Consider the following 27,669-nt stretch of genomic DNA (forward strand, 5'->3'; position numbering starts at 1 on the left):
CCATAAACAGGGTTAGATCATCATCACTGTGACCTGACGGGCCTGTGATTGGCTAGTTATCACGTCAAAGGTTTCCCACAACGGAGCCAACTGAACTCATCTATCAGACACTGTGTGGTTCTCAATCTCTAAATGTGAAGAGGGAAACATGAGTTTGGTGGTTAGTTTTTTTCCACAAAGTTTCTGCTTTTCCCAAACTTTAATCAACCCTCTTATTCTTTTTGTCTTTTCTGTGAATTTAAGTCTCTTGAATGGTAATTGTTCTCTCTTTCTCTTTTGTAGTCCACATCTTTCTTTCTCTGTCCTTTGCTTTCATCTTTTTGCCGGTGCCTTCTAAATATAAGTTGATGTATCAGATACTCACTTCTGCTCATGCAATCACTGTCTTTTTCTGGCTCTTGCTCCTGTCCTTGTTCCTTTCTCTTGCAACAACTTTGTTTTCAATTGCTACTCAAACAATGATTATCTGTCTGACATAGGAAGCATGAAAGTGAGAGGGTTGATCTGTTCCAACCAGTCCTTCCCAATACAAGCAGCAAATTTCTTTGTGGTCACCCAATCCTGTATAGCTTCTCATTAAATCTTGTCTTGAACTGTCACAAGTTCTGTCATGGGAGCCTCCTGGGCTGCACATTTGCCTCTTGTTGACACCTTTGTAGCCTTCCTTACCTTCAACGTGGGGCGGTCTTCCAAGAGGCCATCTCCTTTAAGTAGCACACCATCTGTCTCAGACCTCAGCTATCCAATCAGCCTGAGGTTACAAGACATTGTAAAATTTTCAAGCTTCTCAAACCTATTTTCCTGCAAAGTAATGGCACAGGCTTGAAGGTTGGGCATTTTTTTTGTCTTCCATAGTCAATTATCCATTCATGCTAAACCTCTTTTCCAGGGATTTGACCATAGACAGGACAACTTTATCTCTTGGCTCAATGGCATATCGTCTGGTCTCCTCTGATGTATTTTTTGTTTCTGCATTATCCACCTTCCTATTTAATCTGTTCTCTGATGACCAAGGCACTCTTTGCCCTGGTACAAACCCGCCACAGTGGTTCTGTAACATCACAGTCAACTGCCTCAATCGAAAAAGAAGCTGACACTGTTGGAAGATGTCTTCTAGTGGGGGGAGCTCTTAGACTTCCTTGCAAGTGCCTCAGTGAGTACTGGCTGGCAGTTCTTTTGATATTTCTCCTGTAGCCACCAATAATGCATGAGTAGGGTGAAAATATGGCCAGATCTGAATGCTTTCATCCACCCTTTATTTGTTCAAAGGGTCTCATATAGCCATCTACCCAGGTGCTCAGGTTCACTCCCCCCTAAACAATGAGTTAGTAAAGTAACATGAGGCCCTGCAGAAGGTGAGTGAAAGATAGGTCTTTTGCACCTAATTCCACCTCGGTTCTCTGAGCCCAGGACCTTGTAAACTTTGCACTTGATAGAGCTGCAAGCCTATGCCTCTGTTTGATGTCACAGTGCATAGACATGGCCTGCCGTCCAGCCTCTCACATTTGGAATCGTATCTCTGTGATGATGGTGCAGACCTCCTTTTTGAATTCCCTGATCAGAGGTGGACATGCTTTGTAGGGAAAATCTCCTGGAATGAGATCAGCACTACCAGATGGATCAGGAGAAGTTGCATCATATCTGTATCACTGAAATTTTTTAGGTCAAGAATAGCGTAGTATGTTGAATAGTACGTGGGAGGCATAGATGGTGACTTTGCCGATAGCATTACAGGTGTGTAGTGGTCAAGAACTTATCTGTTGCATAATGTAATTTTGCTAGGACAACAGTGTCCATATAGGTTTGACTGTAAATATATGGTGAGGATGAAACGTATTTAGCAAGTTATAGTGGGTGGAAATGGTGCAGGGGCATGGAAGTTGAGAATGAGGTTTCAGGTTGAACAGCAGAAGGATGAACACAAGAAGACACACATTTCACCATTGATTGACTTGAACTCAACTCTTTCTAAAAATGAAAAGACTGTTCATGCTGTAATGATCACTAATCCAACTCTACAGTACAATAAGCAAACAGAATCACCCCCAGAAGATAAAAGGGTGGTAGTTTCCCTCCACTTACCCACAGTCATTTATATTCACCTGGTTTGCATGGAGGACTGAGAAGAGGCATTCAAATTCGAATGTATGATCTGCAGGCTTATCACAGATCTCTGTATTTAATAAATTAGGCGCTTTAGCCTTCTTAATAAGATGAAATATAAGTGTTCTACAAAAGAAATCCAGGACAGCACAAAAGATCAAGCAAAAAGTCATTTGTTTTTCATCACAAAACAGCAACGTTTTGCTGTTGCAGATGAGATGCTTTCATGTACGGCTTCTTCCCTACAGGTGGATCACTAATGCTGATTTTGCTGTGATAAAAACCAAAATGCTTTCTCACCTGAGTGTGTTTGCCACCCCATAAGATGGCGCTGTTGTTAACGACAAGCTTTAAGCCAGAAGGAGCTCTGCCATTGTAAGTTCCTACTTTCAGAAAGCTGCTGGTGTCCCTGGATGTCATGTGCCAATATAACAAATCAAACAATGGTGGTGAGTCTCCAAAAGAATCAAAAAATAATTCCTTGCCAGCCGGAATCCCCATGCGAACATTCTTCACATAGTGCAATATCTGCACACAAAGCAGAAAATTATATATGCATTGAGATACAGAAGAATTTTAAAAAGCATATCCTAGTCTACTTTGATTCTATAAAGACACTTTTACTGATGTGATTTGCTATAGGGTTTTACTATATGGACATTCTTACCTGCCATGGCTGAAAACTGTTAGGATCTGCACATGTCCTGTTGGTGAAGGGACCTTCTTGATCTTTGCAATGAAGCAGATCATGCAGTCCTTGGGCCATAGCGTAGATGCCCTTGTATGCATTATAGGGAAGCATAAGCTCATTCACCTCAAACACTGAAGCATCGAGAGATTCTAGTTTTTCTGTCCCATTGCAGAGTCGATTTCCATCTATCATGTTTCCAACTTTTGTTTCATTAAATGTGTCCATCCATTTGCAACTGAAAACCTGCTCCCAGAATTGCTTCATAAAGATATTTTCAGAGTCCTTGATTGGGTGGATGCTGTAGAGGAAATCTTTAAACCCAGGGATTTCTCCTCTGTGCACTGTCAGCCCCACTGTGCCATTCAATGTTTCCCACAGTCCCCTCGCGGAAAACACTGGTGATGGAAACCAGCTTGTAAGACCGATAAAAAGTTTTCCAAAAATTCCTCTCAGAGATATCACATTTAAGACTGGAATGATATCCAATGGAAACACATAACAGACAATCACATTAACAGAGGATGTATAGATAATGTCAGTGACATGGATTAAGGAGGCCATGCTAGATTGTGTGGGCAGAGTTTCAAAGAATTCAATGCAAATCTCATTCTTTGCTGCCTCTTCTGCAAGCAGCCGGCTACCCTGTAGACCAAGGTCATTATTGGAGGCCAGTATTCCGATCCAGGTCCAGCCATAGTGGAGCAGCAACTTCAACAAAGCATCCACCTGGAAGGAGGTGCTTGCCACTGTTCGTAAGAAAGATGGGAACTGGACTTTGTCGCTTAGTATAGGGAGTCCAGCACCATAGCTGATCTGTAAAAGGAAACACTTTTGCCATATCATATATAGCACTTTAACATATAATCTGCTTTACTTCTGTACAGCACCCATTATGACAAGCTACTAATCACAGAACAATAAAATAAAAATTATGACAACATTTGCAAATTTAGAAGTAAATTGCAGGAGCGGAAGGAACAAAAGAAATAAGGGAGGAATTAAGTAAGGAATGAACAAAGGAATGAAGGAAAGAAGGAAAGAAAATATGGCACCAACTCATCCCTTGCCTGGCACCTGCACCCCAGCATCTGACATAAACTCACTTCTTTACGACATCAACTAATTTATGGGTGTCCACTTGAACGCCCATGCTCCATTTATTATAAGCAAGTGTAAGCAAGTGTAAGCCAAAACGCTCAGACCTTGCATACAACAAATGCTCCATCCACAAAAAGGGAAAAATATAAGAAAACCAGAGCTTTCAAAGGCTTCAATTGACAAACGTCCTTGCACTTAATAGAGACAGACAACTTAGTTAGAGCCAAGTACCTACCAACCCTATCAATCAAGATGTCAACAGAAACAGAGAAATGCTTTTCAAAACTGTAAGCATTGATTTTCCAGTTCCACACTTCACAGACAAGTGCAATGTCATAAAGCTTGGCTTCTTCATTGAAACATATGACAGCACATTTAGTACACTAGAGCTCCTTTTATGCCCACCAATTGGCAATGTATCCTACAATGGTCACAGTTATTAAGGTCTGTCTCTTTCTGACCTTGCCAACAATCTCAACTCCTTTAAAGCAACCTCCTATGTTCTCAACCATTTCTTTCATCAAAGTTCTCAAGGGTGACAGTCTCTTGCCACTTCTCAGTAATGTCAATGGCACTCTGACTTAGGTATAATCTCAGAAGCATTCAAGATAGACTACATCATCGCTCTTCTCAAGAAAACCACAGTAAACTGATAATATCACCAACAACCAGTCCATTTCTTACAATCCTACATTGGCAAGATTGTTAAAAAATGACCCTATGCAAAACTTTAAGCTCACACAATGCCTATCATCTCCTGAATTACTACCAATCCAGCTTCAGATCATGCTACATCATAGAAAGAAGCTACCTTACAAAATGTGCACAGGTCCCATGGCCTGGCCTCCTTGACATGATTTCCCCTGACTGTTTGCCTTCTGCCCTCCTTCTTTGCTGGCTTTTGGATGCTGTGCGCATTACAACTGCTAATCAGTGCTAAAGTGCATGTGCTCTGGCCACTAACCATGGTAAATTGGCTTATACACAATTGACATATTTAATTTACATATAAGTCCATAGTAAAGTACACTACATGTGTCCAGGGCATAAAAATGAATTGCTACAATTAGCCCGCAGCAATGATTGTGCCACTCATTTCAGAATCCCTTTACACATGTCTCAGGCCTGCAACTGCAGGGCCTGTGTGTGCAAATTTACTCTCCAATAGGTTAACATTGGTATTACCTTACTACATCTTTTAAGTGTAGCTCTCCATTGGGAAAGTATAGATTTTTCAGGTTTGGTGTCTCTGGACTCACAATATCAAATCACAATTTATGATGAAGTCGAATTTCCAATTGCAATTCTGAAAATACCACTTTTAGAAAGTTGGCCTTTTCTTACATTAGCCATTTGGTGCCTTTTGACTTTTTCTGAATACACATCTAGGGTGGGTGACAGATGTGCTTTGTGCATTCCCTCAAGACAGCCACACATAATGGGAGCTTAGGTGTGTCTTTATAGGCCTTAATAGGCCATTACTGCCTTGATGGCGGTGGAGCTAAGCTCTGCCTCACATACACCTCAAGAGCTGAGGGACACAAAAGACTTTCAACCAACCTGCGCCAGCACGTGGACTCTGCCATCTCTGAGTCTGCCCTTCTAAGTGGTACCACCCCAGTCCTGGACCCTTGGAAGCGGGCCTATGGTGCTCTGCCTCTTTTTTCCTCATCGGAACCACCGTGAAGCCTCACAAAGTAATTCTGCACAGACCACATACCAGGATTTAAGGTACTGTGTTCAGCGGGCCAAAGTGGGTTCATGTATACCGGCCCCCACTCCATCACGGTTGGCCTTAACTCCTGACTATGGGCCATATGTATGAAAGTTTGGTTTTGCGATTCTCAAATAGCAACTTTTTGCGAATCGCTATTTGAGAATCGCAAAACGATATGTATGCAGGATTTGCAAATAATTTTGCGAATTCAACGTATTCCTTAATTGCTAATTGCAAACTGCGATTCGCAATTAAGGTATACCTTCCCCTGGAGGCCCATAGGAATGAATGGGAAGACATTCTCAATTTGCGATTCTCAGTAAGAGAATCGCCAATTGAGAATGCAATTTCAAGGGTGCCAGGGTGTCAAAAGGACACCCTGTTGCATCCCTGATATGTGCATGAGTGAGGGCATGTATGTGCATCCCATGGCACTTTGAAAAGTGCAAAAAAGTGCATTTTTCTGAGAAAACGCAAATTACCACAAACTTGAAGTAGGTGGTAATTTGCAATTCCTTAAGCCCAAATTGCACTTTTTCTGTGCCTCTTATATTGCATTAAAATGCAATCGCAAAATAAGGAATCGCAAATTTTGCCATTCCTTATTTTGCGAGGCAGTTTTACCTTAATACATCCCACTTAGCTAAATTGCGATCGCAAACTCGGAAATTCTGCAAATTTCGGCATTTGTGATCACAATTTTGAATGATACATATGGCCCTATGTCTCTGTCCGGCATGACCAGATAACCACAGTTGGTACTTTTCACTTGTATGCACTATTTTTCATAAATTTATAAAATTGCATATGTCAAGATCTACTTATTGGATTTTTGTAATTTTGGTCATGTTTTATTTATAAAATTATTCTGTATTTTTTAAAACTGGTGTGGAGTCTTATTGTGATGTTTTCAGAGTCTACTGTTTGATGTGTTGTGCACATACTTTACACATTGCCTCTTAAGTAAAGCATGCCTGCTCTGTGCCAAGCTACCTGAGTGTGAGCACAGGTTAATTTAAAGTTTGTTTCTGGCCTACCCTCATTAGGACTGTGGTTCCTGCCTGGGGATGGTGCATACCCCTGCCAACCTGAAATCCAATTGCTAACATTCCAGATGACCACAGATACAAATGTCCTATGTCTCCTGGTACTGCTGGATCTGGTGTCTGACTTAAACATTATTGACTATCCCACCCTAATCTATACCCTCTTCTCTGGTGATGTCTTCCATTGGTTCATCTCTTCCATCTTCATCTGACACCAGTTTATTCATTGGGGCTCCTCAGGATCCCAGAAGCTCCACATCACCTTCAGAGTTCCCCACAGATCCATTTGTACTCTTGTAATATTCACACTCTAATCTGAAGCTCGACTCACTGATAACATCATCAAAATATATCAATACGGTAAAGATACACATTTCTAAACGGGAGTCCCAATTTCTCTTGTCGTCACTACCTGCACCTAATCCAGACTCGAATGTCCTACATATTCCCAAAACCTAACCCCACCAAAACTAAGTTCCTACTATTTGCCAACAAAAACTAGTCTAAGTCATGCTCGATGGCATAAACCTGGATGAATGTAAAACCCAGGTTTTGACCAATGTCAAGCTAGACAGATTCATCCCTAACACTGGCTTCACTCTCAAAGAACAAATAACCAAGAAAACTAAGGTGAACTGATACAAGCTCTCTCTCCTAAAGAAAGTGAAAGCATTCCTCCCAGAAAGTGAATTCAGATCAGCTGTTCAATCCCACATACTCTCACCTTTAGAAGATGACAAGGTATTCGTCCACAGCTTTCAACTCCACAAAGGAGACTTTTAAGGGAATCCTACCTACCACAGAGTACCATCAGCCACAAAAGGAAGCAGTGCATGAAAGAAAATGCTAGGCAGCAGACCTTCTTCAACTACACATCGTGGATCTACAATAACATTCCAGTATCTAACAGGACCACTCGTGCCTCTCTTCACACTGCTTTACAGAATACTACACCAGCACTCAGGGCCTGATGCACAGAGAGTCTCTGCTGTCGTGGCACCATCTCGGCACTGGTGGTGGAATCTCCGCAATGAGATTTCTCCTTGCAAAGATTTTGCCACAACTGCGGAGACTTCCGCAGAACTGCTGAGGATGTTCGTGAATCGGGCCTCCTGTAAATAGTCTACTTTTCCTCTCAGAATCCAGCATTAGCCCTACATTGACGATTGATTGTATATCTAGCTTTAAATCTTTACTGCTCTACTCTTTTGGATATGTTCATTCTGCAAAGCTATGAGATACATATATAGATACATTTATACATGCATACATAATGTGAGAAAGTGGATTGTTAATAATATTGGCACTATTCCTACTGGGTCCAGCTGTATTCTATCAATTTAAACCTGAGCTCAACCCTTTGTAGCTGCAGTACAGGGCAAACATGCTTAGCTTAGGAGAAATGTATAAAGCACATATCCATACCAAAACAGATAATATGTAGGAAAACAACACAAATAGAAATCCCACTCCAGTCTGTGCAACAGTAGGGAAAATGTTGCACTCAGGAGTGGTAAAACTACTATTCCCAGTCCAGTCGGAAAAACAGTACGGAAAGCATTGGACTCAGGAGGGGTAAAATTGACTATTTCTACTCCAGTCTGTGCAACAGTACGGAAAGCAGTGGACTTGGACGAGTAGAAATTACAATTTCCCCTCCAGTCAGTGCAACAGAAAGGAAAGCGTTGGACTATGGAGGGGTAACATTTACTATTCCCACTCTGGTCTGTGCAACAGTAGAGAAGGTGTTGGGTTGCGGAGGGGTAAAAATTACTATACCCACTCCATTCTGTACAAAAGTAGGGAAAGCATTAGACTCAGAAAAAATAAAAATTACTGTTTCCACTCCAGTTTGTGCAACAGTAGGGAAAGCGTTGAACTCAGGAGGGGTAACATTTGCTATTCCCACTCCAGTCTGTGCAGCAGTAGGGAAAAGGTTGGATTTACTATTTCCACTCCTGTTGGTGCAACAGTAGGGAAAGCGCTCTTTTGGGGAGGGGTAACATTTGCCTTTCCCACTCCAATCTATTCCCACACCAGTTGGTTAAACAGTAGGGAAAGACTTGAACTCATGAGTGGAAAAAATTAATATTTTCACTTTAGTCGGTGTAACAGTAGGGAAAGCATTGGATTGTGGAGGGTTAAATTTACTATTCACACTCAAATCTGTGAGAGTAGTTGACGTCAAACAAATAACATACTTTCACAAATCTATTAAATAACAAAAAATAGAAACATTTACATTTAGAAAATGCTATTTCTAACTTTCAAAAAAATGAAACAAAAAACGTATTTTTTACAATGTTTTTTTAATTAGGAAAATGTAACACAAATAATAATATTAATTTAATCAAAAGACCACACTGGGTGGTCGCATCGTAATTCAGGGTGTGGGACCACCAACAGCTTGTTGGGTAGTCCCGTTTCCGAAGGGAAAGCGGTGGGACCTAAGTCCGACCGTCAAACTATTCAGGGTCTGTATCCTCACAATCATAACAACCAAGAAAAAAAATGTAATTGATATGAAAAAGCATTACACAATTAACACATAGGGGCCAATTACAATGCTGGTCAGACCGGCATGGTAGAGGAAGTGGGAACACACCTGCAGAATTGGGGCACAAGGAGTCAGAGGTGCTGCTTCCCAGATTACGATCCGACCACCATATTGGCAGTCGGATCACGTATTTTTTACATTGCGGCTTGCATTGGTGCATGGATGCTTAGGGAGGCACCACATGTGCACCCCAGGCTCCATAGTGGAGGGGTAGAAACCCCCAAAGTCACTTTCTCCCTGCCTTTTCACAGCGGGCAGACCACCATGAAATTTCAGGCGGAAAGTGAAAGTGTATTCCCAACGCCAGAGTTGAGGCTAGCTCCACTGCCATTTGTGGATTACATTTTTGACCACTACCCAGACGGGCTCCGAGAACCCATCAGAAGCAGAGCAGTATTCCCCCATGGGCGACCCTCTGACTGCCGGTATCGTACTACAGCGGTTGGACAGAAACCTCTAATGTCAGGCGGAAGGCCTCCAATGAGCTGTCGTATGGCTTTACATCCGACATCATAATGAGGCCCATAATGTAATAATTAACACAGTTTTTAATAATTTATAAAATATTTTGAAATGTATAATTACTTAAATAACTTCCCATCCTCCAAACTAAACAACACACACACCTAAATGATATCTTAAAGTTTATAACAATTACACATTCTAAACAATTTATTATCAATTAAATAATTAAATAATAATACATCAATTATATTTAATTAACTTTACACCATTTATCCCTACAAACTCAACAACCCACACCTAATATATAACTTAAAAAATATGTTAATTACACAATTTACATAATTATTGATCAATTAAACAATTATTAATGATATTAATTGGTATAACTAATTACCTTCCCACCATCTACAAACCTCAGAACCCACACAAAATATAGTTTAAAAAATTACATTAATTACACAATTTACATAATTAATTATCAATTAAGTAATTAATAATAATCAACAAGTAATTATGAATTAATTATAATTAATTTACTTCCCACTCTGTACCCCACAAACCCCTACTGCACTACACAAAAAATTACAATAAAAACATAAATATAATTTAAAAAAACAAAAAATGTAAAAACTGTTAAAAAACATAAAAAATATTTTTGTAAATATTATTAACAACATAGATATTTTTGTAAACAATATTGACAACATAGGTATTTTTGATGTTGATATTGCTTACCAAAAAAAATTGATATTCTTGTCAACGATATTCCTGCATCGCAATATTTGTGCATCACAATATTAAAAACTCAATATTTATGCATCTTGATTTCTTTTGGCTTGATATTTGTCCAAACACCCTCTAAATCATGAGCATGCTTGCCTTAATCTACATTTTTGTATCCCTGCAATTGTCCACATCTCATCTCAAAGATGTCCTTCTTTGAAAGTCATACACTGCAACATAGAATACCAAATCACATCTAGCTCAACCACTAATCCAACCAATCATCTGCATAAACTCTCAGACCCCAAATGATCACAATTTACTCCTTGTAATTTAATCCATCAAAAATACACTGAAGTAAATGCATAGGTTGGTATCCTTCAGAGCGCAAGGCTAATGATCAAAATGGAGCAGCGCAATATTGGCTCCATTGGTTTGTGTTCAAATAGACCATATATGTTTACCTTTGCCTTATGTACCAGCGTGATATTAACATCTTAGCAGGATGTAGTGCACTCAAACAGTTACATAAAGTGCATCTACAGTGTAATCCAAATATTTATATGAGAATATATTAATGCTTTCCTAGCAGTAGCAATGAGTTGCAGTTCTCACATGTCTACATCTCTGTGGTTTGATGAAAATTGTCAATTCTTATATATCTGCATTTTCATTTAAATCATTCCCTCCATATATGTTATAAGTAGAAACGTATACATTTGAATAGTGCTTTACATCTATATTGTAAGTGTACTATATCTGTAATAATGCATTTAAATGTGTACTGAAATACTTGCCGCACTAAAGTTGACTAAAAGCCTTAAGCTTATGGATTTTACAATGTTTAATTTTTACTGTGACTGCAATGTTTTTCTCTCGTCTACAGGTGCAGTTAAATGATCAAAGAAAGGCACATTTTGTGAAAGAGATAGCAAGTATTGAGAGGAGTATCTCTTGGCAAAGATAAGGAGACTTAACAAAGCAAAGAAGGACTATTGTCCAAGCGGAGTATGACACCAGGAATAATTCAAGAATGTTTTGATGCGTAGACCAAAGGAAAATAAATCTCTAGTGTAGTTGCCAAAACAGTCATTAGAAGATGAGATTTAATAAGTCAAGTGACCTGAAATTCTCAAGGGTTCTTTTGTTGGGTATTATTTGGCATTTCACTTTGACTTTGTTCAGATTCCCATATAGACTCAAAGAAGTACAGACCTCTTTGTGGTTGTATGGCTTAATGCTATAACATATACTTTAATTGAGAACTTCTACAAACGTTCTACTATGCTGAAACCTTTCTCTCCTTTCCTTATTTAATAGGGTTTCCCTGATTTCCAGCTAGAGTAGAGTGTAGCAGGTCAATTTAGATAACCTCATGTATGGGCAGGAGGATCTAAACTTGTAATCAATGCATAAGACTATGGGGGATTTGCATCGAGCATTTTTGCCTTTGCAAACAGGCAGATTTGCAAAATGGGTTTGCGATTCGCTATTTGGAAGGGTGTTTTTAGGGTGCACCTTCCTAATACCGAATCACATCGGTATGTAGGAATGTTTTGTGACCGAAATGCGGTCGCAGAACATTTACATTTTACCACCTACTTTAAGAAGGTGGTAAACCATTCCCAAATGGGTTTTTTGAATGTTTGTTACAGCATTTTCGTAAGAGCAGGCAGTAGTCCCAAGGACCAATGCATACTCTTAATAAAATTAAAAGAAAATTTCTCATTTTACTTTTTGTAAAGCATCTTGTTTTCCTTTAAGGAAAACGGGCTGCTTTACAAAAAAAAAGATTGCTTTATTTAAAAGCAATCACGGACATGGTAGTCTGCTGACCACAGCAGGCCACCATCCCCTTGATCTTTGTGATTCCTGGGGGGTCCCAAATTGTGATCTACCTCATTAAAATTAATGAGGGAGATCGATTTGCGAACTCCTAGGAATCGTTATCTGAAACTCTTTGAGTTTCATACATTTTAAATTGTGATTACCTACTTGTGATTCTCAGGAATATGCAAATAGGTATTCGCAATTTACAATTTTAATGCATGTAGCCCTCTATTTCTGAATGTGTGTCTTGCAGCCACGGAATTCCTCATTTGATTTCTGTTACTGAGGATTGGTTTTATTCATTGCCTTGGACACCCTTTGGTAATTCTGTATTTTTATACTATGTTTCCGCGATTGATTTAGATTAGCTTGGCCATCAATGTGTAATAAATCCATACTTAATCCCATCAATTTACCAAATGGGTTAGACTGACCACAATCTGATGTCTCCTCAATAACCAACCATAACCACACCACTGAGCTTAGGTTTGGGACCAGCGTCCTTATGAGCATAATGGGCATTAACGTCTCATAGTGGGAAGTAGTCAGTTTTACACAAATGTAATTACAATATCCTACAATACAATACAATAATTGTGATCAGGGTGTTGTGAGCCGCTAGAACGGGGTGGGGTTCTTAAAGAGCCTATTGTGTCTACACCTTAGCAGACAAAAGCTCATAAAACTATAAAGGAATAGAGAAGAGCAAGTGGGCGCAAGAAAAAACAAAAGATGTGTAAATAGGAAATGGAAGGAAGTAATAAACATTGAATAGAAGGAAAGAAGGATAGATGCATGAGTGGATGGATAAAAGATTGGATAGATGGATGACTGAATGAAGGCATGAGTGAACAGGAGCTAGGATGGCAGAGTAAAAAGATGAATTGATGGATGGTGGAATGAGTAGGTGGATTGACAGGTGAAAGAACGTCATAGTGGCTGGATGGATATTTGAGGGGATCGTTAAGTGGGTTTACAGGATAAAGTATGTGAAAAACATCAATGGAGGACAAAATGTAAGGGTGAAATAGTGGGTATCAATGGGTGGATGGAAGATTGAAAAGATGAATGGATAGATGGAAGAGAGAGGTGTGGGCTCACTTGCATCACCTGCTTGGGACCATCAGAGCTTTTATGTCGAAGTGGGGTGTATTTTGTCAGGCTGTAAATCATGCAGTAATATATACAGTGGTTGTAAAGTATGTTATGGAAAAAGTAGAGAGAGACCCCTTATCCAATCCAAGGGAAATAGGGTACTTATAATAAGTCAAAGAAAAGAATTCCCTTGGGTAGCCTAAAACTATACACACCAAATGATCAACAATGATAAAGAAGAAAAAAAGGAAAATTATAAATTATAACTGTGTTTTGCCCAAACAATGAACTGAACAACACATCACCAATATAAATGAATACAGAAATATTTATTAACACCATTCACTTGTTACACATACAGAAAAAAACCAAACATAAATAAAATCGATTACTAGAGTTTATTTAAGAAGCACAAATATAAACGAAAAAAATACATAAATATATTGAAATACTCAATAGAAGATACAAAACATTAAAAAAAAAATTAAGTTAAAAGCAGTTCTTGAGAGAAAAAAGAGTTAGACATTGAATTTAGTCTTTATAGAGAACACATTCGTCTAAAGGAAATTATTATTGATCGGAGCTTGAAACTTATTCCTCATTTAGTATCTAACGAACCAAATCAAATTGTGTACATAGTTGCGTCGACGCATTCCGATGGTATCAATAGATTTGGACCATCTTTATCAATACAATAAGCTGCACCTGGCTGACGTCTTCCCGACTCCTCCCCCAACACCTTTATTGCGACTAACGGCCCCCGCTTCGCGGGAGCCGCTCGAGGGAGTGGAATTCGCTGCCTGTCGCCTGGATTCATCTTTTGGAGCTAATTGCACGCTGCTACATTTCCTGCGCTGTGCCTGTGACTGGGGACAGGGCGCTGTTTGAAACTCGGACTGGAGTGGGAGTTTAGCGCACTCGGGACTGCGAGGACCAGGGTGCTGTGGGTGACGCTGACCAGCTGCACCTGGTCCTCTTCCCGACTCCTCCCCTATCTCCGCCCCCCTCCTCTCTCAATAACATTGCTCCTCCCACACGCGCTAGAGGGACGCGCGCGGGGCTAAGACCGGGCAAAGAGCGGGCCGTTTGAGGCCGTTCGAGTACGGGAGAGGCAGGGACAGGGCCAACCTTCGTAGCTGTTCAGGGTCCGAAGGAGAAGATCGAGGACTAGAGCATCCACCATGTCTGCCAGAGAAACCCGGAGCAAAACTGCGCAGGGCGCAGCAAGGCCCACAGGTACATTGGACTTATATTTTGCCAAGGCTGGTTCATTGCTGATTGATGATATAACAACTTTAGAGAGGCGTATTTCTCTTGAAATTGACTGGGTCAGAAGATCGTCATTGGGTCCTCTTCCACACGCCACCTCCCCAGTTCAACTCCTAGATTCTGTAACTCCTGACGCTAGGTGCGAACTCGGATCTCTCCCATCTTTGGAGTCAAATACCTTACCTCTATCTATTGTTGACTGTGACACCTCCGTCCCTGCAGATCTTAGCTTATTGCCCCTTCCACCTCCCAGGCTTTCCATGGATAAAGCCATTCGTAAAGTAGATACTGCCACTGAGGCACCTATAATCGATAGTACCAACACAACTACACATCTATCACAGGGAGATCGGGAGGGAGCTATTCCCAAAAGAAAAAGAAGGGTCCAAACCGTAGGGGGGCGCAGGCCAAAGATCCAAAAGTTCAATTTAAGGGGAGAAGCAAATCAACAGGGCGCGAATTGCACGGGACAGGATATACCCCCAACCCAGGCTAATAGACCACCTAGCCAAAACATTATATCACGGGTGGAGGGTTTTACTTTTTCCCTTCTGGATATAAAATCTCTGATGAATGAAATGTTGACCCCCCTAATAGACCGCCTTGCAATTTTGGAATCACGCCTAACACAATTTCAAAAGGGAATTGACCAGCTAGTGGATGCTTACAAAACATCTAGTGTAAATATGAATTTCATGGCGGCACCCCAATTCCAACCCAGGGAAGGCTGTGATACACAAAAGTCTGCGCATCCACATGCTCCTAGTCCATCGACTTCCCAAACCTCTAGGCCCTTGACTCAATCTTGCAAACCCTTGCCTTGCCCTGGTGATACGCCAACATTATCCCAAACACGGACACAGGGCCAAGTGAGCCGACACAGGCCAGTTAATCTTCCGCCTGAGTAAGCTCCGTACACAGTAATTCTAGCGGGTGTTCCCAAACTAAATTCACCAAGCAGTGAGCTAGTGATGGCCTTGAAAAACAAGGTCATTCACTGGCTCTCTAAAAACAGACCCCTCCCTTTGGGTATTAATAGTGAGGTCCTCATGGTGAGGAGACTTCCGTGGCTCGGGAACACCAAAAAAACCATTAAGGGTGACTGTGTACTCATTAATTTCAGGGACCCCTACACAGTGTTGTTTATATGTAGTTGCCCGCATACCACGACGGGATCTTCCATCCAATCCCTCCCCCTCTCATTTTTCTATCCCCCCACAACTATTCAGCAAGATGAGGAAGGATGGGTTTCTGTATCCAGGAGGAACAGGGGTAGGGGACATGGGGTAGGTAGAGAAAATCTGACATTAGGCCTCCCCCGATCAGATTACGTTTTAACCCACAATCGATTTAGTAGTTTAGATATGGTGGATTGACCATTCGCGTCGGAGGGCGTTGGCGCTACGAACAAAAATAAAAACAAAGTAGTCCGCAGCCAATCACTATCACTGTAGGAGAAGGAGCACTCTCTGCACACCAAAGTTCATGCAGAGGGAGAATCAGGGACTACTCATTCAATATCCATTGCACCTTCTGAACGGATTAATCTTGGAAGTAGTCATGGCCCAAGCCAACTTTGTAGGATGACACCAGTAGAGGTTGTACATCCAAGTCCTTCCCTCGTGGCAAATAATTCCTCCCCCCTTAGGATTCTGTCCTGGAACGTGGCAGGTTTAGTAAATAAACTGGACAATCCGTCCTGGAGCTCCTTCATTGAGCAGAAAGACATCTGCCTGTTCCAAGAGACGTGGGCAAGAGAAGACATCACCCACACGGGATTCGCAACATTTGTAACACACGCATCCTGGGTGTTAGAGGGCTCCCTTCTGGTGGCCTTGCGATTTGGGTCGCCACTGACCTGGGTTGCAGGGCCAATGTACTTCCGAGTAACACGGCAGATATTCTTGCTGTATTGTTGGATTGGCCAAATGCCCAAAGTCTTCTGTTGATCAATATCTATTCTAGGCCAACTAACATTACTCAGGAGTCACCGACCATCGCGGAGCTTGCTCTGTTTCTGAATGATATACCAGAGGGTGCCCCCTACCTCATAGAAGGAGATTTAAATTGCCACTATGAGCCCCTCTTAGGTACCATGGAAGGCCTGGCTATGGAGGAGGATCTCCTCTGGCATATACCGCCTTCGCAGGCACCGACTCCTAAAACTTGGTCCCCTTTGGCCCTACAGATTACCTCCCTAACGCTGAAATACGGCCTGCGGGCATGCAACGGAAGGCTTAACTCCGATATTCCGGCAAGATGCACCTTTAATAGGCTGGGTAGGGAGTCTAGGTTGGACTATATTTTGGTCCCTTTGCCCTCTTGGTTGCATGTTAAAGATTTCTGGGTCACCAACAGGGACGATAGCGATCACAACGCCCTTGAATTAAATTATAGTCATCCCGGCTCCACGCTTAGGGGGGAACAAAGGGAGGCAACCGAGGAGAGCTTGGTTCTTGGAAATAACAGGCGTAGAGTAAAGTGGGAATCATTATCTTCCCATTCGGCCAAACTGCCCAATCTTTATGCAAAGGTAGTGCCCGTACTTGAAAAGGTGGAGGCCCTTGTAATGAAAGATATTATCGTGGATACCCATTCCCAACTAGGTCAACTACATGCCGCCCTTGCCCAAATCCTATCCGAATTTCTAACCAAAAATATTACCAGCGTCAATGGAATAAGATCCGGTCCTCTCTGGTATAATAGTGCCTGTCGTAAGGCAAAAACTGACCTTCTTAGATTAATTAAAGAAGGGAAGGGCAGTGAGGATATCAGGGCAAGCCGATCGGCATATAAGTCTCTGACCTCCAACGCCAAAAGCGAGTGGGAACACGATAATTGGATTAAACTTACCAACTTCCTGGCCTGTGCGGACTCGCGCAAATTCTGGCGCTGCGTCAACACAGGCTCAGAGGAACTGGTATCTGCCATAGAACCCAATATTTCAGCTAAGGCATGGCAGGACCATTTCCAATCCCTCTATAAATTACCTGAAAGTCCTAGGGCAAAGTCTAGCCAATCCCACCACCCCCTCATGACTGGCGAGCCGTTTACACTTAAGGAGGTACGTGCTGCCATCCTTGGACTCGCATCGGGAAAGGCCCCAGGGCTAGATGGTTTGCCCGGAGACCTGTTCAAGCAGGAACCAGATATCTGGTCCCCCTACTTTATGACTCTCTTTAATGCCATTCTGGGGGGCATGGCCATGCCAGGTACTTGGCTGGGCGCAGAGATTGTGCCAATTTTCAAAAAGGGCTCGCCTCTGCTCCCAGCCAACTATAGACCTATTAGTCTTATAGACGTACCACAGAAGATCTTTGGCAGACTTATTCTAAATCGCCTTCAGGAATGGATTGATGACTCGGAGATCATGAGCCCTTATCAAGCAGGTTTCCGAAGAGGCGTTTCCACCACTGATCAAATCTTCCGTTTAAATCTCTTATATTGGAAGACGGTGCTGATCGAGGGCGGCAGCCTTTACACTGTTTTTGTGGATCTTCAATCCGCCTTCGACCTAGTGCCCAGGGACAAATTATGGGCAGTGCTAATGGACTTGGGGGTCCCGACTGACATTCTTTCAATCTTGAGAAGACTGCACCAAGGTAATTTTGCCACGGTTAGATGCGGCAGAGGAGGCACCCTATCGGACGCTTTCCCCGTTGACAGGGGGGTAAGACAAGGATGTGTCCTTGCTCCGACCCTTTTTTGTCTTTTTGTCAATGGGGTTATAAATCATCTTAGCGCCCTGAGCAACATCGATGCCCCATAGTTGGACTGCAGCAGGGTTCCTGCAATTATGTTTGCAGATGATACCCTGCTGCTTTCCAAATCCCCTATGGGTCTGCAACGGGTCCTGGATGGGTTCGCGAGTTTTTGTGTGGATCGCGGTTTGGAGATCAATGCTGCTAAAACCAAATATATGATCTTCAACCCGCCCTCCACCACACGCGCGAGCCCTACCATAGGGTCCTCTAGACTTGAGAGAGTCTACACCTTTGAATACCTGGGGATAGTTATAAACCAGTCTATGACCTGGGACGCACACAAAACAAGGGCAAACATCAAATTGACACAGTCTGTGGGCGGCATTGCCAGGATGACCAAAGGACTGACCTATAGGCCCTTAGGGCCTCGCATACAAATCTATAAAGTACAGGCTAGAGGTGCAGTTACTTATGGAGCTGAAATTTGGGGGCGCACGCCAACGCAAAAGCTCCAGGTAACGGAGAATACTTTTCTCAGGCAGCTGGTAGCCCTGCCTGTAAGTACACCTCTCCTGCCACTCAGACTAGATTTGTGTCTAAGACCGATTGCAGAGGAGCTGGGCCTTAAACCCCTAACCTTCTGGTGCAAAATCTGGTCTTCGCCGGAACTCTCTAAATATAGAGCAGAGTTGAAAGAGATTTTGCGTCTTTGCAAGAATATACAAATTCCTTGGTTAAGTTATATAAAGCACACCTGCGAGCTACTAGATAGATCAGATCTCTGGCATAACCCTGGAACAGCATGCTCCAGGGTTTCTCGCAAATTAATTTCGAAGGCTTATTATGATCATTGCCTACGTGATGCTATATTAAATGTGCGGGAGGGTTCCCACATTGCCCGTTTTTTGGCTTTTAAAGACTCATACTATCTAGAGCCGACCTTTAATGATATGGGCCCGCCACTCACAAGGAAGCTTTTTATGCAATGGTGCTATAATACTCTCCCTCTTAGGGCGTACACGGCGCATTGGGCACACTCAGATCACACAGTCCTTTGTCCACTCTGTAAGATCCAACAAGAGACAGATTTGCATGTTATATTTTTTTGCCCAGCGTACCAAAGACCAAGGACGTACTGGATTCGCCCTCTGCTAAGAAACCTGGGCTTTAGACAGTATTCCCCTGCTTTTAGAATATTGAAGACAGATCCTTCGGCTCCAATAGTTTTTGCTGTTGCTAAATTTTTAACGTCTATGTGGTTCATTCGTTTGTGTTTTTTTAAAGCCAAGTCACCAAATGAACCAACTTGATGATTTATCTTACCGACCAATTTAATTTTTATTGAAATATGAATATGTTTATATGGTCATGATTTTACTGTATTTTTCTGTATTCTTTTATGGTCCGAGTGACCGAAATAAAGATAAATAAATGAAAATAATATTATTCTCTCAGTGAAATTATTCCTGTATCTTATATCATGTCCGCTTATATATAGAAGGACATCGCCATATGAGAAGTAGCTCTATTTAAGCCATAAACTTCCACCCAAAAAGAGATCGTAAGGCTGGTTACTCGTAGGAGCTCTCTGAGGACGATACATTTATAGATGCACTAGGCCTACCCTTTGGAAAGGATAAACGCTATCCTCAAATTATATATAGACTCCGGAGGGTATATGCCGAATGAAGTAAAGAGAAGGAGGGACATTATAAATAACCTGAAATGACATTGCCCTGACAGTCTTAAAGTAACCGGAATTGCAAGTCTTTCAATACAACGATACGATCTATTTTAATATATGTATGTATTTTTTTAGTGTATATTTGTGCTTCTTAAAGAAATCTTTCTGTAGTAATCGATTTTATTTATGTTTGGTTTTTTTCTGTATGTGTAACAAGTGAATGGTGTTAATAAATATTTCTGTATTAATTTATATTGGCGATGTGTTGTTCAGTTCATTGTTTGGGCAAAACACAGTTGTAATTTATAATTTTCCTTCTTTTCCTCTTTATAATTGTTGATCATTTGGTGTGTATAGTTTTAGGCTACCCAAGGGAATTCTTTTCTTTGACTTACTGTAAAGTATGTTATGCAGATTTGCATAAACATTCACACTGATTTATGGATTTATGATGCTTCAATGAAAACCCAAAAGAAACAGAGGATTGAACATTGCTGCCTCTTTAAATGCTATCTTTGGGTGTGAAAAAGAAGAGTATGCCTTTGAATAGCACTGACTTACTGTAAAGCGTAAATTAGGGCCTAATGGTGGTAGAGAAGTGATGATTTGATATACAGTGACAGCCCTATGCCATCCTTCAAAGGAAGAAAAACATCTCCCCACACACAAAGTCCTTTGTCCACTGTCTGGGAGCAATCCATATTGACTACAGTGGAGCCATCAGCAGTCATGTGGCACTGACAGAAAGGCCTACAGGCTTCATTAGAAAACAAACACATTTCTAAAAGTGTATTTTCCTTAATAGTATTTTATGTATATTAAACCTGACTTTGATTTTGGATTACTATTAAAACCACAATAGTCAACATGCGAAAAGGCCAGACCTGTTGACATTGACAAGACTTGTTTTCTGCATCAGCAAAAGGCCAACACACCACAACCCTAAAGAAACTGTAGACAGCTGCATTACGGGGCCACCACATGGGGGCATTTGATTGAAATTAATAACTACAAATAGGGCTACTTGTTAAAGGAAGAGGCACACTAAACTTGGAAAATATAGTTTGCCTGAGTGTTCCAGAAATAATTTCTGTCCATCATACACATCTGTGTCTTGTAGTGTAAACATTTACTTTGATGCTTTTAGGATCAGGATTTGATTTTCCAGGACAGTAGAGAACCACATTTTGTAAATGTGTTGATATGGAACAGTTAACTAAATAAATATGACAGGAACAGCCGTGAAAGAACAAGCTAATAAAAAATACAGGATATGAAAAGCTCAATAAATGTTGGCCCTCAAAGTGTGTGCCGTGGAGTACAATGCTTTTATAGAACATGTTATAAATGCTGTGATGGGTGTGGATCACAGTTGGAGTAACAGCTTTACGTTCAAGGCCTGTTCTTGGTCACCTAAATGCTAGAAAATGCATGGTGCTCCCTATGCTAGCACAAATAACAATGACAATCATATCTTGCAATTGGAAACTAAAGTGGTAAATGCATAAGGCTGTGATAAACTGAATGATACAATAAAATAGGAATCCAGGATAGGTAATAGCAGACTATCAGGGCAACATATTGCAATGCCAATGTCAAAAGGGGCAAAGTCAATGTCAATGGTGGGGTAGTGGGACATAGATTTGGAGGACCCAGGGCTTTTGGAAAAGCCTTAATTATTAGAAAGGAAGTGTCAAGACAGTTGAATACCATGTTCCATGGAGAGTGATGTAAAATGAACAGTAGTTAGAACATGAAAGGCCCATAGCATACCTGGGGGAACCTGCTGATCCCAAGTATTCTAGCCATAGGAAGAGCTCCTGAGGACAAACCATCTCCAATAAAACCAGCCAGCTTGGGCTTCAAATGACAGCTGTAGTTAGGAGTGGTATCCTTCCCTCCTGACAGTTGCTGCAGGGTGCCCCGGATAGCTGCCCCCTCTGAGTAACAAGAGTCATAAATCCCAAACCCCAATGTGGTGTTAGGTAGGAGATCAGGGCTTCCATTTATTTCACTGAAGGCATAGACCATGGCAAGGACACTTTGGTGGAATTCTGTATGAATCCTGTACATAAAGAAAAACATGCATCAACACAATTGCGGATTCAGTTTGAAACTCTGGTGAGTGTGCAGTAGGAGGCAGGGGGCTGAGGCAGTCTACAATTTAATGGTTTAATTCAAAAGAACACCTGTATGCTACAGACTATTATAATTAGCCAAAAGCTCATATAAAGAATATAAAAGGAAAATATGTACAAAAGTAACATGGGCTTCTAAAGGGATCTACCAAACAAAGTCTAACAACAGGCTTTAAAAAGTGGAATTAAATGATTAATAATCAGAAATACACACATGCTTCTCATTATGATGGTTGGCCCCATTGCCAGGTAAGAAGGCACCATGGAAAGCAAAGAAAATATGACTGCCTAACTTGGCTGAAACCCACAAATTAGTTAAGAATCTGTAGACTGCCAGGGGTCAGTAGATTACTCCTGCATTGATACACATGATATTGAATGAGCTTAGTTTTCATCCTGCAAGATCTAAGCTCAGGCTTCTCCTCTGTTGCTTCAAGTGCTTGAAACACATTTCAAGCTGATATTCATCGTGTTTCTATGTGCATTGGCATTGTTATGGTTTATCTTTTAAAATTGCTCTTCTTTTCAATTAAAATGTACCTTTATATTGGTGTAGTTGTAACTTGATTTTGTGTTTGTATTGCATTTTCATGGTGGTGTTTTGTTTCTTGATTTTTTAATGTGCACCCCTATCCATTCTGTACCCACTTTAAGCATGACTAAATTTGTTTAAATAAATAAATATTGAAACAGTTAATCCTGGAAGAAAAAAGTCTAAACACTGAGGACAGACCTCAGGCGATGGATCAAGAGAAGAGCAATGAAAGTGCATAATAACAGAATTAGCCTTTTTCCAAAAATGTCAATGTGGTTTTCAGTGCACAAAGCAACTCAGGTCCCACAGAGGAAACACTTGGACATGGAGGTGTTTAAAGCCCTTGAATGTAAAGTCTTTGGAAAGTCAGGGTATTGTGTGAAGCTCCTGTACTGTTGACATTTCAAGTCAAAATGAAGGGTGTGGCAACTGGTGCAGCTAAGTAGTCTGCATGGTGGTAAAGCTGGCTTGATGATTGTCAATAAAGCACATTCGTAGTCTGGCTACTATAATGCTCGTCCGTATATGAAGAGAGAATGGTTATTGTGATATCCACTACCTATTTCCTTGCACATATTGTACTCAAGCAAACACTACTTCAATCGCAAAATAAGTCTCATGTTTGTAAATCCAATATCAATTTGGCGGTACACGGACCGTGAAACCTACAGACCGACACGCTTATCATGGTGGTGCCATCCCTCGATTTATTTTAAAGCTAGAGAAGCAGGCACATAAATCTTTGCAGACTTTTTCCTAGTCAGCTCAACAATGGGGCAATCAAAATTGTAAAGTCCCTCATAGATGGAACTCTTTGCTCACGCTTTGCAAAAAATATATTTTATGAGAGACCTCAAATCTACTTTAGATATATTACCATACCTATAGCCTTGAAAAAGTCCAGGTGGACGAAACATGCGTCAGCTGCGGCATTGTTGGATAACATTGTTTGGAAAACTGCTTTTGGAGTAAAAAAACCATTGAGAAACATCGTGATCTGAGTGGACCGGAATTGATATTGGACTTACAAACATGAGACTTATCATATGATTGAAGTAGTGTGTGCTTGAGTGCAATCTGTGTTTTTGATATTGAGAACACACTTTGTTCTCAAAGTGTGGCCAAAATTGCACCAAAGATGGCTGTGCACGAAGCACGACAGCACCACGAAGTGCACATACAGTGAAAATATATGTTTTGACTATTGCCAATGACCATAGATAGATGCGCAGACATTGGGCATGCAGGTGTAACATGGCTGTTACATTTCTGCCATTGTTCGAATGCGCTGGTGGAAGTAGTCACCCTATATGTCAAATACCAGATCAATTAAGCATATTTACCTAATACACTTTATTTATTGTCCTATTTAATCAACGTCATAGCTAGTTTGCGGTTTCTTACGGGTTTAGCTCTTGCGTATGTGCTGTTTCTTCTTGTACATGTCCTAATTGCCAAATTTGTTAAGCTAACAATTATTTCTTTGCCTTGTACCTATCTCATAAATGTGTCATGGACCACAATGTGAAACTGTGCCTATTATTCTTTTCCACAGGAAGTGAGGACGAGTGTCCATTTATAAGGTAAACAACTCTCTCCTTCACTTCCAGGTTCTTATTAATGGTTGCAAGCCATAGGTCCTTAGGAAAGGCTTGAAAGGTCAAAGGGAGTGAGGCACATGTCAGCTGGAATATTCTGGGATAAAATCAAGGAAGAATGACACCCTCAAGAAGAAGTTATAAGTCATTCTGGAGAGACAAACCATTTCTTTATTTGACAATAGTTCCACTCAAGAGCATTAGAAACAGGTACAACAGTTTGCAGGTCCTGAGGAGGTAATAAATAAATTGCTGTTAAAGTGACTTAAGGAAGTGCCCTGGGAAAACATAAGTTCCACCAGTTATTCCCCCAAAACCCAGCAAACTAAAATATATCCTGGTATTTTCACAATAATAAATCACACCAGAAGAGTTAACTTTATCAGTAGGGATCTCAAGAGAAAGTGGAGTCACTCCTGAGTAGACTATACAATATAAGTGGGCCATAGCAGGTCACAAACAGCCCCTAAGGGCCTAATACGATTCTGGTGGTCTAAGGACCGCCAGACTCGTGGTGGCGAGGTGGTGGCGGATCCAGCCACCACTGCACTGGAAGGTCCAACTGTCTGATTATGACTCCGGCAGTCAGACCGCCCTGGGAACTCCGGCAGAAAACCGCCATTCCTAGCATAGGAGGCTGTCAGAGGCGCAATATGTTGGCCGGACCGCCACGATCATGCCAGGCATATTACAAGTTTCCTTTCAGCCAGGCATGGCATGTGCCCCCCTGTGTGCATACAAATACTTTCCTGCAGCGCATGGAATTTCGAGTCCATGCGGTGCAGGAACCTTGTAGTGCGATCCTATTGTAGTGCCTTTTTAATGGCACTGCAGCCATTAAAAATGCACCACCATGGGACCGCCAGTCTGTCTGCCTGCCAAACTACAAAAAAGTAGTAATCTGGGGGGCGGTGGCGCGAGCTTTGTCGGAATGCTGGCGCGGCTGTGCCGCTCCACCAAAATTTCATAATCAGGGCCTAAGGGCGTTTTTAAAGCCACTACTCTTGAGCCGTAAACTGAAACTGTGCAAGACAGACAATAAGCATAAATGAGAGGCCTACATTACTAATCAAGACTAAATCCAATTAATCATAGCTGAATGATTGTGTGGGTTCGTAACCTCTGTCTTAGGTGATTTGTTTCAGCTTACTTTAAATATTTGTATAGATTTTGAAATGTTACAGACTACAGGAACTGCATACATAATCAGGGGTTTACTCCAAGTACATTCTGACTCTAGATCGTAAAACTCGATGTTTCCGACCTTATAAGAGAATTCATTTTTCAAACAAATACATATTTTATCACTTCTAAATAACTTTCTGATCTCTAATGATCTCTAATGTTGACTAAACATCTTGGAAATAATTAATGTCAAACTTCTGTTCATGGGAACTCATCCATGTCTCAAGCATATACCACTTGTTGACCTTTGAGTTTTTTTTTTTATTTTGGCATTTCATATGCTGTAAGGTTATGGCCAAATGTGAATTATGCTGATTGTTTCACAGAATATCACCTTGCCCATGATTCTGGGCCTCCGTTTGTGATTGGCGGTTGAGAGATGACTGCCAAAAACTAGGCAGATGCTCCTTCAGCCAATCCCAAGGATCCTGCACCTCATACAAAGGCATAAAGAGACCAGTGAGCTTCAGAAGGTGGGGGCCTCCTTGGCTGGCTTCACCTTTCAAACCTTGAGCTGGGTGGCAATGGACTGCCAGCCTTAGGGAATCTGAATTTCTGCTACTCTTAAAGAGTGGTCTTTCAGCACTATTTTTGCTATGCCAACAGCCAGGACTCCTTTGGCAGACAGGATCAGGAAAACAGACCAAAACTTTCAGAACTTCAGGTTCGTTGTGTTTTTTCACTTTTGCAAACAACCCACCTCTTTCTAGCAGGAACTCTTTCGCCTTAAACATCTAGTCCAGATTGGATCACTAGATATGATGGGTCCAGTGGTGTAATGTAAAATGATGGGACCTCCCTGCAGCATGTGATGCGGGGCCACTGAGTCTCACATATCTCACAGGTAATGATTGGCCTTGTGCTGAACAGGAGCCCCCTAAGGTGGTTCAGGGCCCCCATAGGGTTTGTCTCCCCACACCAAAGGGGCTTCAGGGGTCTACGTTACTCCCCTTGGCAGGCCATTGGAAATAGGAGAAATAGAGCCAGCACCATTCATCCACTGCTGATGCCTTCTATATATGTCTAAAAACAATGACACTAGGAAGGAGAGTGTTATCAAGACACTTTTAACAGTTCCAATAACTCAGTCACCCCAATCATTACAGTTTGCCCACAGTTAGAAATGTGCTATTACTTTAGACAGTGGCTGGGAGCAGGAGGCACTCTGAACAAGAAGTTGGCAGAAGGGATGATGTTCTGTAGGTGAACTGCTGCCAGAATGCCAAAGATTACATCCCCTCCCTTGGAATAAGATTCCATGTTCGGCGTGAAGAGCCCACAGCGAGTTGTTCGGTCCATGGCGGCCGCAGCATATGACGGTTCCCACAAGCGTGCAATGATAATTACGTGTGTCAGGACCATTTCAAGATATGGAACTCGTTGACAATCTGCAATCATTTTCGACAGTCTGGAGGCAACACAGAGACTAAAACAAATGACATGAGTTAGCATGTGAGAGTGAATTATTCTCTCACCTGTAAGCATTTGCTTGTGCTTTGCATCTCCTACTGAGCATTGCCCTCACTGATATCTTAAGAGGCACAAAAAAAGCTTTGCTATAAACATACCTGTTGTGAAGACCAATATGAGCATGTTGGACTAGCAGACAGAAGATGAGTCATGGAAGAACTACAACAAAGTTTTCAGATAGGAAATAGATACCTTTAAAAAAGCTTTAGTCCCCGTGAGTATAAAGTTGAGCAGAAGTTCAAAAGAAAGGCTGTCATATTCATTGTTCTTTCATATTTGATATGTATGTGTATAGCATTTCTACAGCATGAATCTAGCCGAAAGGCAGAGAACCACTCAACAAGGATAAAGACAAGTATAAAGTAATTAAGTGTTACGAGAGGTAGCTGGGTTGTGGACACTTAATGCAATGTGATGTAGTAATCTTTGAAGAGATTTTGGGGAAAAAAATATCTATTTCCTTATGAACTCACATTTGATGGTGGTGAGGAGCAAATCTTCCCTTTTTACTTGGTAGCAATATTTTTTGTACTGTAATTGTAAGGCAAGATATATAGAGGAATTTGACATTGGAGCCTTATATACTTTGGAAACTGACCCAAAGTTTATTTTAGCTAGACCATTAGCTGAACCACATGCATGCAGTAAAGTCCAAAGAGATACTTAAATATAAAGACAACATGCAGCACATGCCAAATTACTTAGCACAAAGAAATGGGAAGAACCAACGGTGCCAAAAAAGGATATTCAGGAAATAATGA

The 27,669-nt window shown here is 41.4% G+C and overlaps 1 protein-coding gene across 1 annotated transcript in view; it reads right to left on the reverse strand.

The window, feature by feature from the left end:
• The window catches only part of LOC146796860 (extracellular calcium-sensing receptor-like), a 61,642-nt gene extending 34,806 nt beyond the window's left edge, over positions 1–26,836 (reverse strand). The window contains exons 1-4 of the mRNA XM_085631396.1: positions 26,574–26,836; positions 21,756–22,047; positions 2,771–3,607; positions 2,404–2,631 (exon numbers count right to left, since the gene is read on the reverse strand). Of these exons, the coding sequence (XP_085487522.1) occupies positions 2,404–2,631; positions 2,771–3,607; positions 21,756–22,047; positions 26,574–26,836 (1,620 nt within the window). The remainder of the gene's footprint in view (positions 1–2,403; positions 2,632–2,770; positions 3,608–21,755; positions 22,048–26,573) is intronic.
• Between the last annotated feature and the right edge of the window lie 833 nt (positions 26,837–27,669).

This window comes from Triturus cristatus, chromosome 10 (assembly GCF_964204655.1).
Source record: "Triturus cristatus chromosome 10, aTriCri1.1, whole genome shotgun sequence".
Taxonomy (NCBI): Eukaryota; Metazoa; Chordata; class Amphibia; order Caudata; family Salamandridae; genus Triturus; species Triturus cristatus.